At 49.0% G+C, this 16,015-nt stretch overlaps 1 protein-coding gene across 4 annotated transcripts in view; it reads right to left on the reverse strand.

Moving 5' to 3' along the window:
- The window catches only part of RAB6A (RAB6A, member RAS oncogene family), a 177,519-nt gene that overhangs the window by 155,127 nt on the left and 6,377 nt on the right, over positions 1–16,015 (reverse strand). For 2 of the 4 annotated variants that reach the window (XM_069969580.1, XM_069969582.1), the window contains exons 2-4: positions 3,827–3,885; positions 1,499–1,552; positions 780–885 (exon numbers count right to left, since the gene is read on the reverse strand). In XM_069969580.1, the coding sequence (XP_069825681.1) occupies positions 780–885; positions 1,499–1,552; positions 3,827–3,885 (219 nt within the window). Of the gene's footprint in view, positions 1–779; positions 886–990; positions 1,097–1,498; positions 1,553–3,826; positions 3,886–16,015 lie in introns of all 4 variants that reach the window. The other 2 variants (XM_069969579.1, XM_069969581.1) reach the window with 1 other exon arrangement.

Raw genomic sequence — 16,015 nt, forward strand, 5'->3', positions numbered from 1 at the left:
CTGCACTTATGTAGCATTAGGTAAAAGTCAGCAAAACTGCAATACCACATGCCACCTGGGAGTGCAGGGGAGGCGCTGCTGGCTTAGGAAAATAGCAATTTTTTTTAATCCCTTTGTTTACACCTCCCACAAATCTATGTACTAGGTGTCACTGCTCCCACTAACCCACGCCCAAACATTGTGTATACATGGGAACAAGCCTTGACACCGGACAGGACACAGTCGGTAGGAGACAGACACAACACAGTCTGTATGGACGCTTCAGGACTCCTACACTGGGGCCGGTATGGTTAGTAGTGTTATCTGCGTCTGATATTTGGGGTCGACTATCCACTGCCACATATAAGACTGTAAGCCGAGCTCCCTGCAAAGCTGCAGAGACTGCGGGAGGGGCGTCTTCTTTCTTTTAGGATCTAATTTCAACAGGAACTGGTTTTCATTGAGGAGATGAGTCTCTTACAGGCAATGTTTCCTGGGAAAAGTATGCAAATTAGTTCTCCTCTAGAAGAAAGAAATGTGTCTCTCTATCGCCACCTATAGGCAAGTTCATTCCCTTCTGGAGGAGAGCTAATACTGATTTCACCTAAGCAAGAAAGGAGGGCAACTGCTTATAGCTGTAAGGAGAGAGAGAGAAGAGAAAAGAGGCAACCTGCCCCCTCGGGGGGTGATGGTTGCTAGATGGCAGCTTGGGGGTTGTCCGTTATAAACAGGTCTGCACCACAGTGACGGCCACCAGACGACATTATAGGAAAGGCAAAGACGTTCTCGTCCACACTCACTTGTGATATCATAAACAACAACAGCCACAGTGGAGTCTCGAATGTAGCTAGGGATCAAACTCCTGAACCGCTCCTGACCTGCTGTGTCCCAGAGCTGCAGCCGGACCTAACAAGTGGTGGTGGGGAGGGGGGCGAGCCGCCGGCACAGCAGAGAGAGGGGGAGAGAAAAAACAAACACACCGTCAAAAAGGCTGCCTGCTGGGATACCTACTTGTTATATCGTATACTACTACGGCGGCTGCCGAGTCGCGGATGTAACTGGGGATCAGGCTGCGGAATCGTTCCTGTCCCGCCGTATCCCAGAGCTGCAATCTGATCTGTGGGATGGAAGACAGTCAAACATATTGAAGACATACCCCACCCAAAAACACTGATATGGGAGGGAGAGCTCCGCCCCCTTTAATGAAGCTCCACCTCCCTCCAGGTTTCCTTGTTGTCAGTCACTGAGCCGCCCCCCTCTTACAGTATATTCTACAGGGAGCATTGCCCATTGCTGTGGGGTGGTAGCGGCTAAGCAGGTGTATAACCACACACCAATGTTATACAACTTTATTTTTCCAAAGGTAATGGGCGGGGGTGGGGGGGGGGGGGGGAGTAATATTGGAAATTGGAGAGAAGGATTAGTCAGAGCTCCAGGTACGATGGCCTCTAAGGGCGCAGATTATAGAGTCCACTCCTACAGGAGGCAAGAGCGCCCCCCCGGTCAGAAGGATACTTACTGTTCTGTCTTCCAGATACATTGTCTTTGATAAGAAATCAATACCAATTGTTGCCTGTAGAGAAATAAGCCGCAATGGGTTAAAATTAAAACATAAAATATAAATATTTACAGAAGTTTTAAATTAAATTATTCTTTTTTTTGTAGCAAATCAGCTGTTAGGATGGGAACCCTGTAACACTGTACAAAATGTGGGCATAGAGCAGAGTGGGGCCTCACTGTACCCTACACCAGTGCTTCTCAAACTTTCTACTGGAGCCTCACCAAGGCAATGCCTGACTGACCAAGAGGGTGCCTGGGCCTCACCAGACTGACCAAGAGGGTGCCTGGGCCTCACCAGACTGACCAAGAGGGTGCCTGGGCCTCACCAGACTGACCAAGAGGGTGCCTGGGCCTCACCAGACTGACCAAGAGGGTGCCTGGGCCTCACCAGACTGACCAAGAGGGTGCCTGGGCCTCACCAGACTGACCAAGAGGGTGCCTGGGCCTCACCAGACTGACCAAGAGGGTGCCTGGGCCTCACCAGACTGACCAAGAGGGTGCCTGGGCCTCACCAGACTGACCAAGAGGGTGCCTGGGCCTCACCAGACTGACCAAGAGGGTGCCTGGGCCTCACCAGACTGACCAAGAGGGTGCCTGGGCCTCACCAGACTGACCAAGAGGGTGCCTGGGCCTCACCAGACTGACCAAGAGGGTGCCTGGGCCTCACCAGACTGACCAAGAGGGTGCCTGGGCCTCACCAGACTGACCAAGAGGGTGCCTGGGCCTCACCAGACTGACCAAGAGGGTGCCTGGGCCTCACCAGACTGACCAAGAGGGTGCCTGGGCCTCACCAGACTGACCAAGAGGGTGCCTGGGCCTCACCAGACTGACCAAGAGGGTGCCTGGGCCTCACCATCTGTGGTGAAAGTCCATTTAAAAGCTGAAAGTAATGCTAGGGCTACCATTCACCTGTCTCCCAAGCTCTATATACTAGTAAAGTGAGTACAAAATAAATAATGTTGTTTAAATGGAGATTTTTGCGAAAGGACGGTGCAGATCATAGTTACGTGTGTGAAAAATGGCTCTTCAGCTGGGCCTCACCAACAACTAGGGGGCGCCTCAGTTTGAGAAGCACTGTCCTATACAGTTCACATAATAGCAGCAGATGAGTACTGCCCCATGAGCTCTCACAGAGTACTGCCCCATGAGCTCTCACAGAGTACTGCCCCATGAGCTCTCACAGAGTACTGCCCCCATGAGCTCTCACAGAGTACTGCCCCATAAGCTCTCAGAGTACTGCCCCATGAGCTCTCACAGAGTACTGCCCCATGAGCTCTCACAGAGTACTGCCCTATGAGCTCTCACAGAGTACTGCCCCATGAGCTCTCACAGAGTACTGCCCCATGAGCTCTCACAGAGTACTGCCCCATGAGCTCTCACAGAGTACTGCCCCATGAGCTCTCACAGAGTACTGCCCTATGAGCTCTCACAGAGAACTGCCCCATGAGCTCTCACAGAGTACTGCCCCATGAGCTCTCACAGAGTACTGCCCCATGAGCTCTCACAGAGAACTGCCCCATGAGCTCTCACAGAGAACTGCCCTATGAGCTCTCACAGAGAACTGCCCTATGAGCTCTCACAGAGAACTGCCCTATGAGCTCTCACAGAGAACTGCCCTATGAGCTCTCACAGAGAACTGCCCTATAAGCTCTCACAGAGAACTGCCCTATGAGCTCTCACAGAGAACTGCCCCATGAGCTCTCACAGAGTACTGCCCCATGAGCTCTCACAGAGTACTGCCCTATGAGCTCTCACAAAGTACTGCCCAATAGCCCTGTCCTATAGCCCTTGCACAATACTGCCCTATACGTTTTGTACAGTACTGACCTATGGCTCTCACGCAGTACTCTCCTATTGTTTTTACAAAGTACTGCCCTATATTTCTTGCATAATACCTTAATGCACTACTCAAACACTGCAATTCAGTTCACACACACAAATATTATATATATATATATATATATATATATATATATATATATATATATATATATATATACACACACACATACATACATATACACTACACACACACACATTATTGCCATATAGTTCGCACATATTACTGCAAATCTGACTGTGGTTTCCTATGTGGGCTCCACTCCTGTTACCTCCCCTAAGTGGGAGCTCAGGCCAAGTTCCCAGTTTGCCACCCCCAGCCAGGACGATTTTTGGACTGGTCGAGAAGACTCGATCCTACTGATCTGTCCCTTTAAGCCCCCCCCCCCCCCCCATGTCCAATATAGCGAAGGTTTCCCCTCCCCGGTGTACTCTCTGGCCTTGTTACCTGGTAGGTGTTGTCGAAGCTGTCATACATGAATCTTGTGATTAAGGAGGTTTTTCCCACTAAAAAAAAAAAGAAGAGACCCGATGAGTATAAAATTTATACACAGCTGTGGCTTTGACTGCCATATACCACCGCCATGTAGTACACATGGGCCCCATCAGATTAGTCACATTGTTTACACTTTTATTATCATAATAATCCCAGTGATCTAAGACACAAAAGCCGCCTCACAAGATCCCAGGTGTTTACACAGGACAAGTAGTAATAGCGCTCCATGTGTAAATAGACAGCAGGGCGGCGCCATGGTCATTAACAGAGCGGAAAGACCCTGGCAGAGAGAGAGAGAGTAACAGCAGAGATGTGACAGTACTCCAGAAAGTAAATATACTCTGCCACGTGTGTGAGGAGCCGGGATACTGACACCTGCAAGAGAACCAGCTATACAGAGACATCAGCAGCACCGAGCGATTCAAGGAAGGCTCAAAGAGATCACCTATGTAAGAAAACGTCTAGGCAGTATAATAGTAGTTATATTCTTATATATAGGGGGCAGTATAATAGTAGTTATATTCCTGTGTATAGGAGCAGTATTATAGTAGTTATATTCTTGTATATAGGGAGCAGTATTATAGTAGTTATATTCTTGTATATAGGGAGCAGTATTATAGTAGTTATATTCTTGTACATAGGAGCAGTATTATAGTAGTTATATTCTTGTATATAGGAGCAGTATTATAGTAGTTATATTCTTGTATATAGGGGACAGTATTATAGTAGTTATATTCCTGTGTATAGGGAGCAGTATTATAGCCGCAGCTCCAACTCAGACTCCTGACTCCTGCTCCTTTATAAATGTCCGGTCATATACCAGGGGAGTTATTTATCACACTGGCTCAGCAGCTTCTCCCTAATGTCCTACATGATCCTGGGGTGACTTCTGAGGGAATAATGGAATACTGTATATACAGCAGCTTCTCCTGTGTGTGCAGTGGATGCAGCCAGTCTCCAGCCTCCATGTCCTGAACTACTCACAACTAAACTAGATGGAGCAGGCGATCTTTTCCTGCTGACAGTCTTCTATGTTTCTATTCACCATACTTAAAGAAACACTACTAACAATGCCAGATACCTGTAATATAGAGGTCAGCCATAGTGATATATAGGGGGTCACACAGTGAAATAGAGGTCACACAGTGATATAGGTGGTCACTGTGGGGGCACGCAATAGCGCGCGTGCACACACACACAGCCTGCTGCAGCCATAGCGCGCACGCACACACACAAAGCCTAATGCAGCCATAGCACACATACAAAGCCTAATGCAGCCATAGCACACACACAGCCTACTGCAGCCATAGCACGCGCACACACACAGCCTACTGCAGCCATAGCGCGCGCGCGCACACAGCCTACTGCAGCCATAGCGCGCGCGCACACAGCCTACTGCAGCCATAGCGCGCACACACACACAGCCTACTGCAGCCATAGCACGCGCGCGCGCACACACAGCCTACTGCAGCCATAGCACACACACAGCCTACTGCAGCAATAGCACGCGCACACACACAGCCTACTGCAGCCATAGCACGCGCACACACAGCCTACTGCAGCCATAGCGCGCGCGCACACACAGCCTACTGCAGCCATAGCGCGCACACACACACAAAGCCTAATGCAGCCATAGCACACACAAAGCCTACTGCAGCCATAGCACGCGCACACACACACAAAGCCTAATGCAGCCATAGCACACACACAGCCTACTGCAGCCATAGCACGCGCACACACACAGCCTACTGCAGCCATAGCGCGCGCGCGCACACACACACAATCTTCTCCCAGAGAGAAAACACCACACTGAGGACAGAGGTTACCGCTACACTACTTATGTCTTCTCCTCCTCCTCTATATTACACAGGATATCTTCATATTACACTGCTGCTCATATACAGTCATCCAGGAAGAGAACAGCACAGATCTTCCCCCACACAATGGACTCTTCCAGCTCAGAAACAAACTGCCCAATAGTAACCGACAACTTTTCCATGACCCCCCTTATGTAATATATATTCATGAGCAAAACTTGTAAAATTCATATCAAAATTCAATTCTACATTTTTTTAAGATTTTTTTTTAAAGCTAGAGTGGGAGTCGGTACATTTTTTTTCCGACTCCAACTCCAGTCAAAACTAGCTCTGACTCCACAGCCCTGGTTATATTCCTGTACACAGGGGGCAGTATGGGGTCTGTACACAGCTCTGTGTATGGTTGTGCCAGCGGCTGGGTGTACAGCTTTGTTACAGGACCCACAAGTTTCCTATTACAGTAGACTGTAACGGGAACAATATATAATTAATATCGGAGCGGTGGGCGGGCGGACTGCTGAGGCAGCAAGTAGTACATTAGTGTACAGCCATCACATTTATCGGCTCATAGGGAATAGGAGTTGCTTCCTCTAAACATAAACCCACACAATGAGCAGTGGCCGCTGGATCTGTGCACCCCATGTCTATAGAAATAGTGAAGACCAAATAATCTTTTATAAAAAAAATTTAATTTTCAGTGAAACCTGACTCTAAAAACCAAGCCAGTCTGTTTTATTATTATGGCTGGACCATTGGTGAGGACCTGTATGGTCACATATAAAAAGTTTTACGGGTCAGACATCTCCAGTCATGTAAGGCCCGCCACCCACTGCCTCCTGTCATCATAAAATGGGTCATTCCAGGTCACAGCAAAAAGCCAATAACATTCAATGTAAAGCAAATATATAGAGAGGAGCTTATAATGGACACATGTCCCCTCCACTACCTCCCGGTATCATGTACATTATTAAGAACATCTGTGCTATGGAGGAGGAGAGAGTAATAGTACTGGAGGGGGCACGGATATAAAATAAGTATTGAAGAGCGATCAGACCCTGCACCCGCCAACAGGCCAGAAGCCATAGGCAAACAGGAGACCATTGTAAGGGGATCTATATAGATTAGCAAAGGATCCGAGGGCAGCTGCAAGGAGTTTTATATCCCTGCTCCAGTCTGTTCTGTAATGTTCGCTCACACCCCAATGCAGAAGCCTCGGGATAGGAAAACTGGAGATTCCCACTTATTAAAGATCAACCCCATCCAAAACTAAAACTTTGTTGTCTATGAAACTTTCCTCAAGACTTTTTCTTGCTCACCCCACTTGGCAACAGCAATGGCAACCTCTCTCTCCAGTCAATGGGGATGAATTTGCATCACTAAAGAGTGTGATGTCATCATATGGACTGTACCATGAGCATGCATGCTATTGTCCCTTGTATCAGCCAGCTACGTTACTCCCTAATAAGTGTATACAGAAGTTCCAGCTGACTTTCATATGTATCCATATGTATTCAATTAATTCTCCTGTAACAGTCCATAAATTACAATTTAGTACCTAATAGGATCATGCCACTCCCTGTATCAGCCATTGGGGAGGGGGTGGGGGAGGTTCATTAGAAAAGATCAATAAATCCTAATGATATATGGGAGAGATGACAGCACAGCATAGAGATCAATACATCAGGATCGATGACCCATGGTCCCTGGACACGGGAAACATGGCTGCAGGGCAGAAGAGCGAGTCTATGGGTCGCTGGAGGTCAATGACCCGGCAAGAGGGCAAAAATTATATACTGACCGGAGCTAGAAAACCTAGGACCACTGAAGCCTGCGCACAGCTGAACTTTGTTGCAATGTACTAGAACTCCTATATTCCTGTAGGGCGGTTTAGACCTGACCCCACATGTCCAGAATTGTTGCTATAGACTCGTGTGTCCCGATCTGTGACCCTCCAGATGTTGCAGAATTACGACTCCCATCATGTCCTGTCAGCCCAAGGACTCTGGTAAAGCCGTAGATATGGCCTGATGTGTTTGGTCTGTGCGGCCGATGTCTCCAGACTGGTCCCCGCAGTTGACTTCACCTGGTAATTATGGCACCAGGTCTGAACTTGTCTCCAAGCTCCAGGATTTAGAAGACGCTCCACCCAGATGCTGCTCACTGCCGGAGAGGGTGATGGGGCGAGAAGGATCACTGAGGAACGTGTCTACCTGAAGACGTCAGCAAATATGGTCATAGAGGCAAAATAAACCTATGGCCTCCTGAGGATTAGTGGGTTATGAGGGAAGGCACCAAGAAAACATTCCCCCACCATTACATCTCCTCACATCTGTCAGGAATGGTCAGGGATTTCATGTTTCTCCACAGAGATCTGGATCCATCTGACCGGCCATGTTCCGTTATAGAGATCTGGATTAATCCAAACAACCATCAGAGATCTGGATCCATCTGACCGGCCATGTTTCCTCAGAGATCTGGATCCATCTGACCGGCCATGTTTCCTCAGAGATCTGGACCCATCTGACCGGCCATGTTTCCTCAGAGATCTGGATCCATTTGACCGGCCATGTTCCGTTATAGAGACCTGGATCCATCTGACCGGCCATGTTTTCTCAGAGATCTGGAACCATCTGACCGGCCATGTTTTCTCAGAGATCTGGACCCATCTGACCGGCCATGTTCCGTTATAGAGATCTGGATCCATCTGACCGGCCATGTTTCTCTGTAGAGATCTGGATCCATCTGACCGGCCATGTTTCTCTATAGAGATCTGGATCCATCTGACCGGCCATGTTTCTCTATAGAGATCTGGATCCATCTGACCGGCCATGTTTCTCTATAGAGATCTGGATCCATCTGACCGGCCATGTTTCTCTATAGAGATCTGGATCCATCTGACCGGCAATGTTTCTCTCTAGAGATCTGGATCCATCTGACCGAGTCATGTTTCTTTATAGAGATCTGGATCCATCCGACCGGCCATGTTTCCTCAGAGACCTGGATCCATCTGACCGGCCATGTTTCTTTATAGAGATCTGGATCCATCCGACCGGCCATGTTTCCTCAGAGATCTGGATCCATCTGACTGGCCATGTTTCTCTATAGAGATCTGGATCCATCTGACCGGCCACATTTCTTTGTAGAGATCTGGATCCATCTGACCGGCCATGTTTCCTCAGAGATCTGGATTAGGGATGGTCCAAACCGGCCGAGGTTCGGGGTTTGTACGAAACCCGAACTCTCGGCAATGATTCCCGCTGTCTGCCTGCTCCGTGGAGAGGGTGGATACAGAGGGAGGACTGCCTGAAAAACTGGGATACAGCCATAGCCATAGGCGGTATCCCAGTTTTCCAGGCGGTCCTCCCGCTCGGAGCGAGCAGACAGCGGGAATCTGATGCCGAGCGTTGGGGTTCATACGAACCTGAAACTCGTCAAATTCGGACCATCCTTAATCTGGATCCATCTGAACGGACAATTTTCCCCACAGAGATGTGGATCGGAAAACTCCATTCACATGCACGGAATGCAGACATAGCATTTGATGTATTAATGCAGAGAGGGTCCTAAGCCCCCCCCCCCCCCCAGGGACACTGCTGGCACCAGTTACTGAGTATTACTAGACATGTAATGTCCATGTATTCTCTGGCCCGGCCATAAACCGTATGTCCTCGCTAACATTCTGCAATTCGTTCACAGTCTTGGATTTTGTGGTTCACATCTGGAGAGGAAACACTGACAGCGAGCAGAGAAGAAGAGGACATTGGTAGCTGTCACGTTCCTGTCCCTGAAGTTCTGCTTTCCAGGATCTTAGTGTTAATAGAAATGAGATCATCTCTAAAAACAAGAATTATCTGGAAGTAATGAAGTTATCACAGAGGAGCGGTCAGGAAGAGATCTTCACTTATTACAGAAGGACTGAGATGTTCACAGAATCTCCAGGGCCTCTAATGGATGGAGACCCTCACATACAGAAGACCCAAACCTGTTCTGGAGAAACCACTAAGAATCTAAGGGTCCTATTACACGGAGCGATTTTTAACGACTAACGATAAACAATCGCAAACGAGATTGTTTATCGTTCTCCAACCTGTAGCTCTCCATCTGGTAGCAAAACTACAATCCCGGGCATGCTGGGAATAGTAGTTTTGCAAGAACTGGAGAGCCGCAGGTTGGGGAACATTGATCTAGATGTTGGAAGACGTTCTGTCTGCAAAATGACAACTGTATCAGTCTGCGCAAACTGGCCCTTTAAGAGAAGCATGGATCTCCTGCTGGGCCGCCTAAAGCTGCAGCATTAATTGGTTTGAGGTCTACAGTTCTGAGAACATGAGGGGGGGGGGGGGGGGGGGGGGCTACGTACACAATCCCTACAGAAGCCTCGAAACACGCTGTGCCTCCCTAACTCTGCTCCATTTATCCCATCTATCACTGCCACTAAAGCCCAAGCCCACGATATAAAGGAAAGCCGCCCCTACAAGGACAGCAGCCCACCCCTACACACACACATATATATATATTATATATATACACACACATACACACACTGACCTGGACTGAAGATAAAAAAAAAAAAAAAACTACACATACTGCCATACCCTAGCCATATACTTCATAAGGGGTTCCCAAATATAATGCAACCCCAAGTGAACCTGGATGAGTCCACATGACAGCCCACCTGCACCACAAGAGTTGGCAATGCAGATACCCATTGAGGTTTCCATTGCAGATTGTGTCTGACCATAGACGTGATGTGATCAGCCGCCACCGCACACGTCACGCCGCCCATCCCAGCTGTCAGAATGTATATGACCCGGCTCACTGCACTCACGGCCAAACACGTCTTTCCAGTACGAGAGTGAACAATCACGCGGCTGTGCTAGTGGGAGCTCGGCTCTGCTGTGTGGCGGACTCTAAACAAAGGACTCCCGGCCTCCTCCTCAGGTAACAAGCACCAATGACCGCTGTGGCGGTGTCATCCGGAATGCGGCAGGCCTGAGCTGTACTATTATATACTCCTCTGCATATACTATCTGACGGTCTTCACTGCACTTGCATTCTATTCATGAATCAGGCAGCTCAGGATGACTAGTGCTGCCACCTAGTGACTCAACCTCATGCCGGTACATACAGACCGCACCTCTGTAGATGAAGTGTAAGTTTTTTAAGCCTTTTTGGCTCTGGACATAAACAAATGTAAGCGATGCACTGAAATCGGAAACATCTGCATGACAGCCCACACACCATGCTTATAATGTGCAACCTGCTGCAGTATGACAATGTGTTGTTCTTATGAAGAAAAGTCATGTGACAGGAAGTCCATGCAGAGCAAGATTCATGGCAACCGCAGAGCAAGCATGACTATATACACCAGGGATGGGGAACCTTAGGCCCTCCAGCTGTTGCAAAATTACAATCCTCATCATGCTAAAGCTTCGGCTGTACAGGCATGATGGGAATTGTAGTTTTGGAGCTGGAGGTCCGAAGGTTCCCCACCCGATATACACGATAGACGTCCACATACCATGGTGTCATCACAGGAAGGCACACCCGCTGCCCGGCATCTCCTACATCACCGCCCAGCAGATCTAGGACAGATGCCATGTAACTGGTCCACCGCCTACAACATGAGCTCTGCATTACCCATCATCCTCTGGGCTGGGGGATTTATAGGGTCAATAAGTGACCTCCAGTGACCACCAACATTACAGGAGCGGACCTGCCGGATATGGGTGATCTCTAGATAGGCAATATGGTGCTCACATGGTCCACGGCCTACAAGCTCGCCTGCCGTCAAGTCAGAAGTGGACTCTCCTGGCGATGGAGGTCGTGAAGAACAGACTAAGAACCTCAGAGAAAACCCCGACCCTGACACCGGGGCCAGAATATTAGAGCGGCGGCTTCTTCTGTACACTCAGCCCCCATGCAGGGCATCAGTATGTGCTCCAGAGCTGCTGCTCCTGCCTAAAACTGCACATCATGTCAGCTGAACCCATCAACTTCCACAGGACCAGCCAACCCACTTATGTTTTTTTTTTATGGTCCACAAAATTATGGATCCAGTGTACAACATCTTTCTGCAAATATCTGTACATTATCTATATAATTTAAGGAACCACTGACTATGGAATCTATCAGGTCCTATAATATTGCAGATCTGAATACATTAAAAACACAACAACATGTGCATGGCAATGTAGATATCAATGGGGCCACAGTGTCCACAACTGCAAACAGAAAGTATGGGGGGCAAAGGAAGATGGGACATGTGCAATATGGAATGGCTAGATGGTGGGGGCAGCACAGAGGGGCACCTAGAAGGAGAGGGCATGATGGTAGGGCAGCATACAGAGGCAGCAGGCATCACAGGGGAATAGCTAGAGGGTGGCATCATAAGGGTACAACGAGGGGGAAAAAGCAATGTAGGGGCAGAGGGGCACCTAAAGGGAATCATAGGTCAGTAGAGGCATCGAATGGAGGTAGTCTAGAGGAGAGGGGTTTCAAGGGGGTGTCTACATAGAAGACTAGATTGGAGGGTTTTTAAAGGGAGAATACACCACAGGATGGCACCTAGAGGGAAGGGGCACGGTTGATGGAGTCTAGTGGAAGGAAGCATTGCAAAAGTACAGCTAGAGGGTGGTAGATGCCTAGAATAAAGGGACTGTAGGGGGCACCGGGAGGCAGAGGGCGGCTAGAGGAGGCTGTCAGGTGCTTCTTCCCCTTGCTATATGTGTATAGAGGCGATCAGGAGGAGTAGCTGTGGGTCAATTCAGAAGCTATGTTTCATGGGTCGCCATTTCCGTAATTAAAGGGGTTTTCCAGCGCTAAAAAAAACCATGGCCACTTTTTTCCAGAGACAGCCCCGCTCTTGTCTCCAGCTTGGGCGGGGTTTTGCTGCTCAGTTCCATTGAAGTGAATGGAGCTTAATTGCAAACCGCACCTGAACTAAACACAAGAGTCGTGCTGTCTCTGAAAGAAAGTGGCCATGTTTTTGTAGCACTGCATAACCCCTTTAAGTTCAGAGGTCACCCACCTACTAGAAGGACCCCCTTCCTATATCTCCGTTTTGGGATACAGTCCGTCCTCTATAACTTGGATAAGACCCTAGGGGAGAGATCACCTAGAGGAGACCACCATGACCAGTAAGCCCCCTTCCTCTCAGTGTCTCCCTTCATCCCAACGGCTCAGAGAGCCGAGAACTGTCACATACAGTGTTAATAGAGGACTGTATTAAGTTTTCATGAGCGGCCCAGTCTGTATGAATGTTTAATCTGACCCTGATAGATGACTGGGCACCGGGGCGATGGCCGTCGACAGGGGAGGCAGTAACTGGAGCAGTACATTAGTGGGGGGGGGGGGAGAGATTTATGGAGCTGCCGTCTATCTGCACACCGGACAGAAGATTTATCGATCGGCTCCCGGGCTCCTGCCAAGAAATCCAATTTCCTGCCCTGAGAGTCCTGCCGCTGTGTGAGTCATGGAGATGATGGGGGTAGTGGAGCCGCTAATGTACCCATCACCCCGAGCTGCAGGGAGGGGACATCCTCTTCCTCCAAGGTTCCTGGAAACGTCAGGGGCCGGGATCCTCACGCTGTCCTAACAATGTAGAAAAGTCCCTGGGTCCAGTGGTTGCAGAACTACAACTCCCAGCATGCCCTGACAGCCGTAGGCTGTCAGGGCATGCTGGGAGTTGTAGTTCTGCAACAATCACAGGCTGGAGATCGCTGCCTCTAATAAAGGCTTCATACACTATGTATTAGGAGTTATGTGATATGATGGGAAGGGGGGCGGTGCTGGCGCTGTGTGTCAGATTCCAGCAACAGCTGTATGCAGAGGGAGAAACATTATCCCAGACGGAACCACAAGGAATGTCAGGATCCCCCATCATATCACATACTGAATGCCAACCAATACCCACTGCCAGCTACACAACCACCGGGCCCTGATATAGGGGGGTACAGGCCGACCCACCAGAATAATCATACCATCACACTGCTCACAGCAGCACAGAGATATTCAGGAACAACAATATAATAAGATTTCTCACGTATAATTACAGATATGGGAAAGCGGACAAATAAGAGGAGGTTGTGATGACGGACCTGGAGAATGAGGCCAAATACCTATTAAATAGTTTACACTGATTATATGACTGCAGTACAAGTGATCTCCTTAATTATCCTCCAGAGCTGCGCTCACTCAGTGACGTGTACATAGATTACATCCTGTATTATACCCCAGAGCTGCACTCACTATTCTGCTGGTTGGGTCACTGTGTACATACATTACATTACTGATCCTGAGTAACATCCTTTATTACACTCCAGAGCTGCACTCAATATTCTGCTGGTGGGGTCACTGTGTACATACATTACTGATCCTGAGTTACATCCTGTATTATACTCCAGAGCTGCACTCACTATTCTGCTGGTGAGGTCACTGTGTACCTACATTACATTACTGATCCTGAGTTACATCCTGTATTATACTCCAGAGCTGCACTCACTATTCTGCTGGTGGGGTCACTGTGTACATACATTACATTACTGATCCTGAGTTACATCCTGTATTATACTCCAGAGCTGCACTCACTATTCTGCTGGTGGGGTCACTGTGTACATACATTACATTACTGATCCTGTACTGATCCTGAGTTACATCCTGTATTATACTCCAGAGCTGCACTCACTCTTCTGCTGGTGAGGTCACTGTGTACATACATTACATTACTGATCCTGAGTAACATCCTGCATTATACTCCAGAGCTGCACTCACTATTCTGCTGGTGTGGTCACTGTGTACATACATTACTGATCCTGAGTCACATCCTGTATTTTACTCCAGAGCTGCACTCACTATTCTGCTGGTGGGGTCACTGTGTACATACATTACATTACTGATCCTGTACTGATCCTGAGTTACATCCTGTATTATACCCCAGAGCTGCAATCACTATTCTGCTGGTGGAGCCACTGTCCATAGACTGCACATGATAAGCACTGGTGACAGACCATTATAAATGGCAGAAATGATGAATCATGGAGGTCTGGGGGCTCACGGTGGAGGGGTGCACAGGGCCCAGAGACCACCTACATCACACACAGGTGACAGGTTTGTGTCATCAAACCAGCCTGCTGCAGAATATCGCACACAGATATCGCAGCAGAGATTACACCCAGAGTAGTTACCACATTAGAACAGCCATACATTTTATATTATATGCCAGTGCAAAGATGGAGGACTGCAGGGGTCACCAGAGGCGAGGGGTGCGGGAGGAAGGGTCATCAGATGAGGTGAGGGGTGCGGGAGGAAGGGTCATGGGGTCATGACAGGTGGTGGTGGTAAAGGAGGTAAAAGAGGAGGAGAGCTTAGGAAGGGGCGATGGACAGGGAGTTGTTTCAGGCCAGGCCAAGATGTGGTACCCCGGAAATTAGGGAATGGAGGTGGTGAAGGAATAAGGGGGTTCAGGCTGTGAAAGTGGATTTAAGTTTTTTTGAAGGGATAAAACTTAGGAGACAAATGGAACTAACAGGAAGATGATGAGAGGATGATGGGGGGTCAGAGGGCAGGAGGAAGATCAGAAGAGTGTGACAGATACTCAGGACCTGAGAGAAAGAACAGACCATGGAGGTAACAGCAAGGAAAAAAGAGAAGGGGTGACGGGGGGCATCCAGACCACGGCCTATGGTCACAGGGAAAGGATCAGGCAATGGAGATGACAGGAGGAGGATCAGGAGGTACTGGGGTAACAAAATCATGGACTGGTTCATTGGTGACAGGAGGAGGATCAGGCACTGAGCTGGAGGTGACGGGAGGAGGATCAGACAATGAGCTGGAGGTGACGGGAGGAGGATCAGACAATGAGCTGGAGGTGACGGGAGGAGGATCAGACAATGAGCTGGAGGTGACGGGAGGAGGATCAGACAATGAGCTGGAGGAGACGGGAGGAGGATCAGACAATGAGCTGGAGGAGACGGGAGGAGGATCAGACAATGAGCTGGAGGAGACGGGAGGAGGATCAGACAATGAGCTGGAGGAGACGGGAGGAGGATCAGACAATGAGCTGGAGGAGACGGGAGGAGGATCAGACAATGAGCTGGAGGAGACGGGAGGAGGATCAGACAATGAGCTGGAGGAGACGGGAGGAGGATCAGACAATGAGCTGGAGGAGACGGGAGGAGGATCAGACAATGAGCTGGAGGAGACGGGAGGAGGATCAGACAATGAGCTGGAGGAGACGGGAGGAGGATCAGACAATGAGCTGGAGGAGACGGGAGGAGGATCAGACAATGAGCTGGAGGAGACGGGAGGAGGATCAGACAATGAG

Source organism: Dendropsophus ebraccatus, chromosome 5, assembly GCF_027789765.1.
Source record: "Dendropsophus ebraccatus isolate aDenEbr1 chromosome 5, aDenEbr1.pat, whole genome shotgun sequence".
Taxonomy (NCBI): domain Eukaryota; kingdom Metazoa; phylum Chordata; class Amphibia; order Anura; family Hylidae; genus Dendropsophus; species Dendropsophus ebraccatus.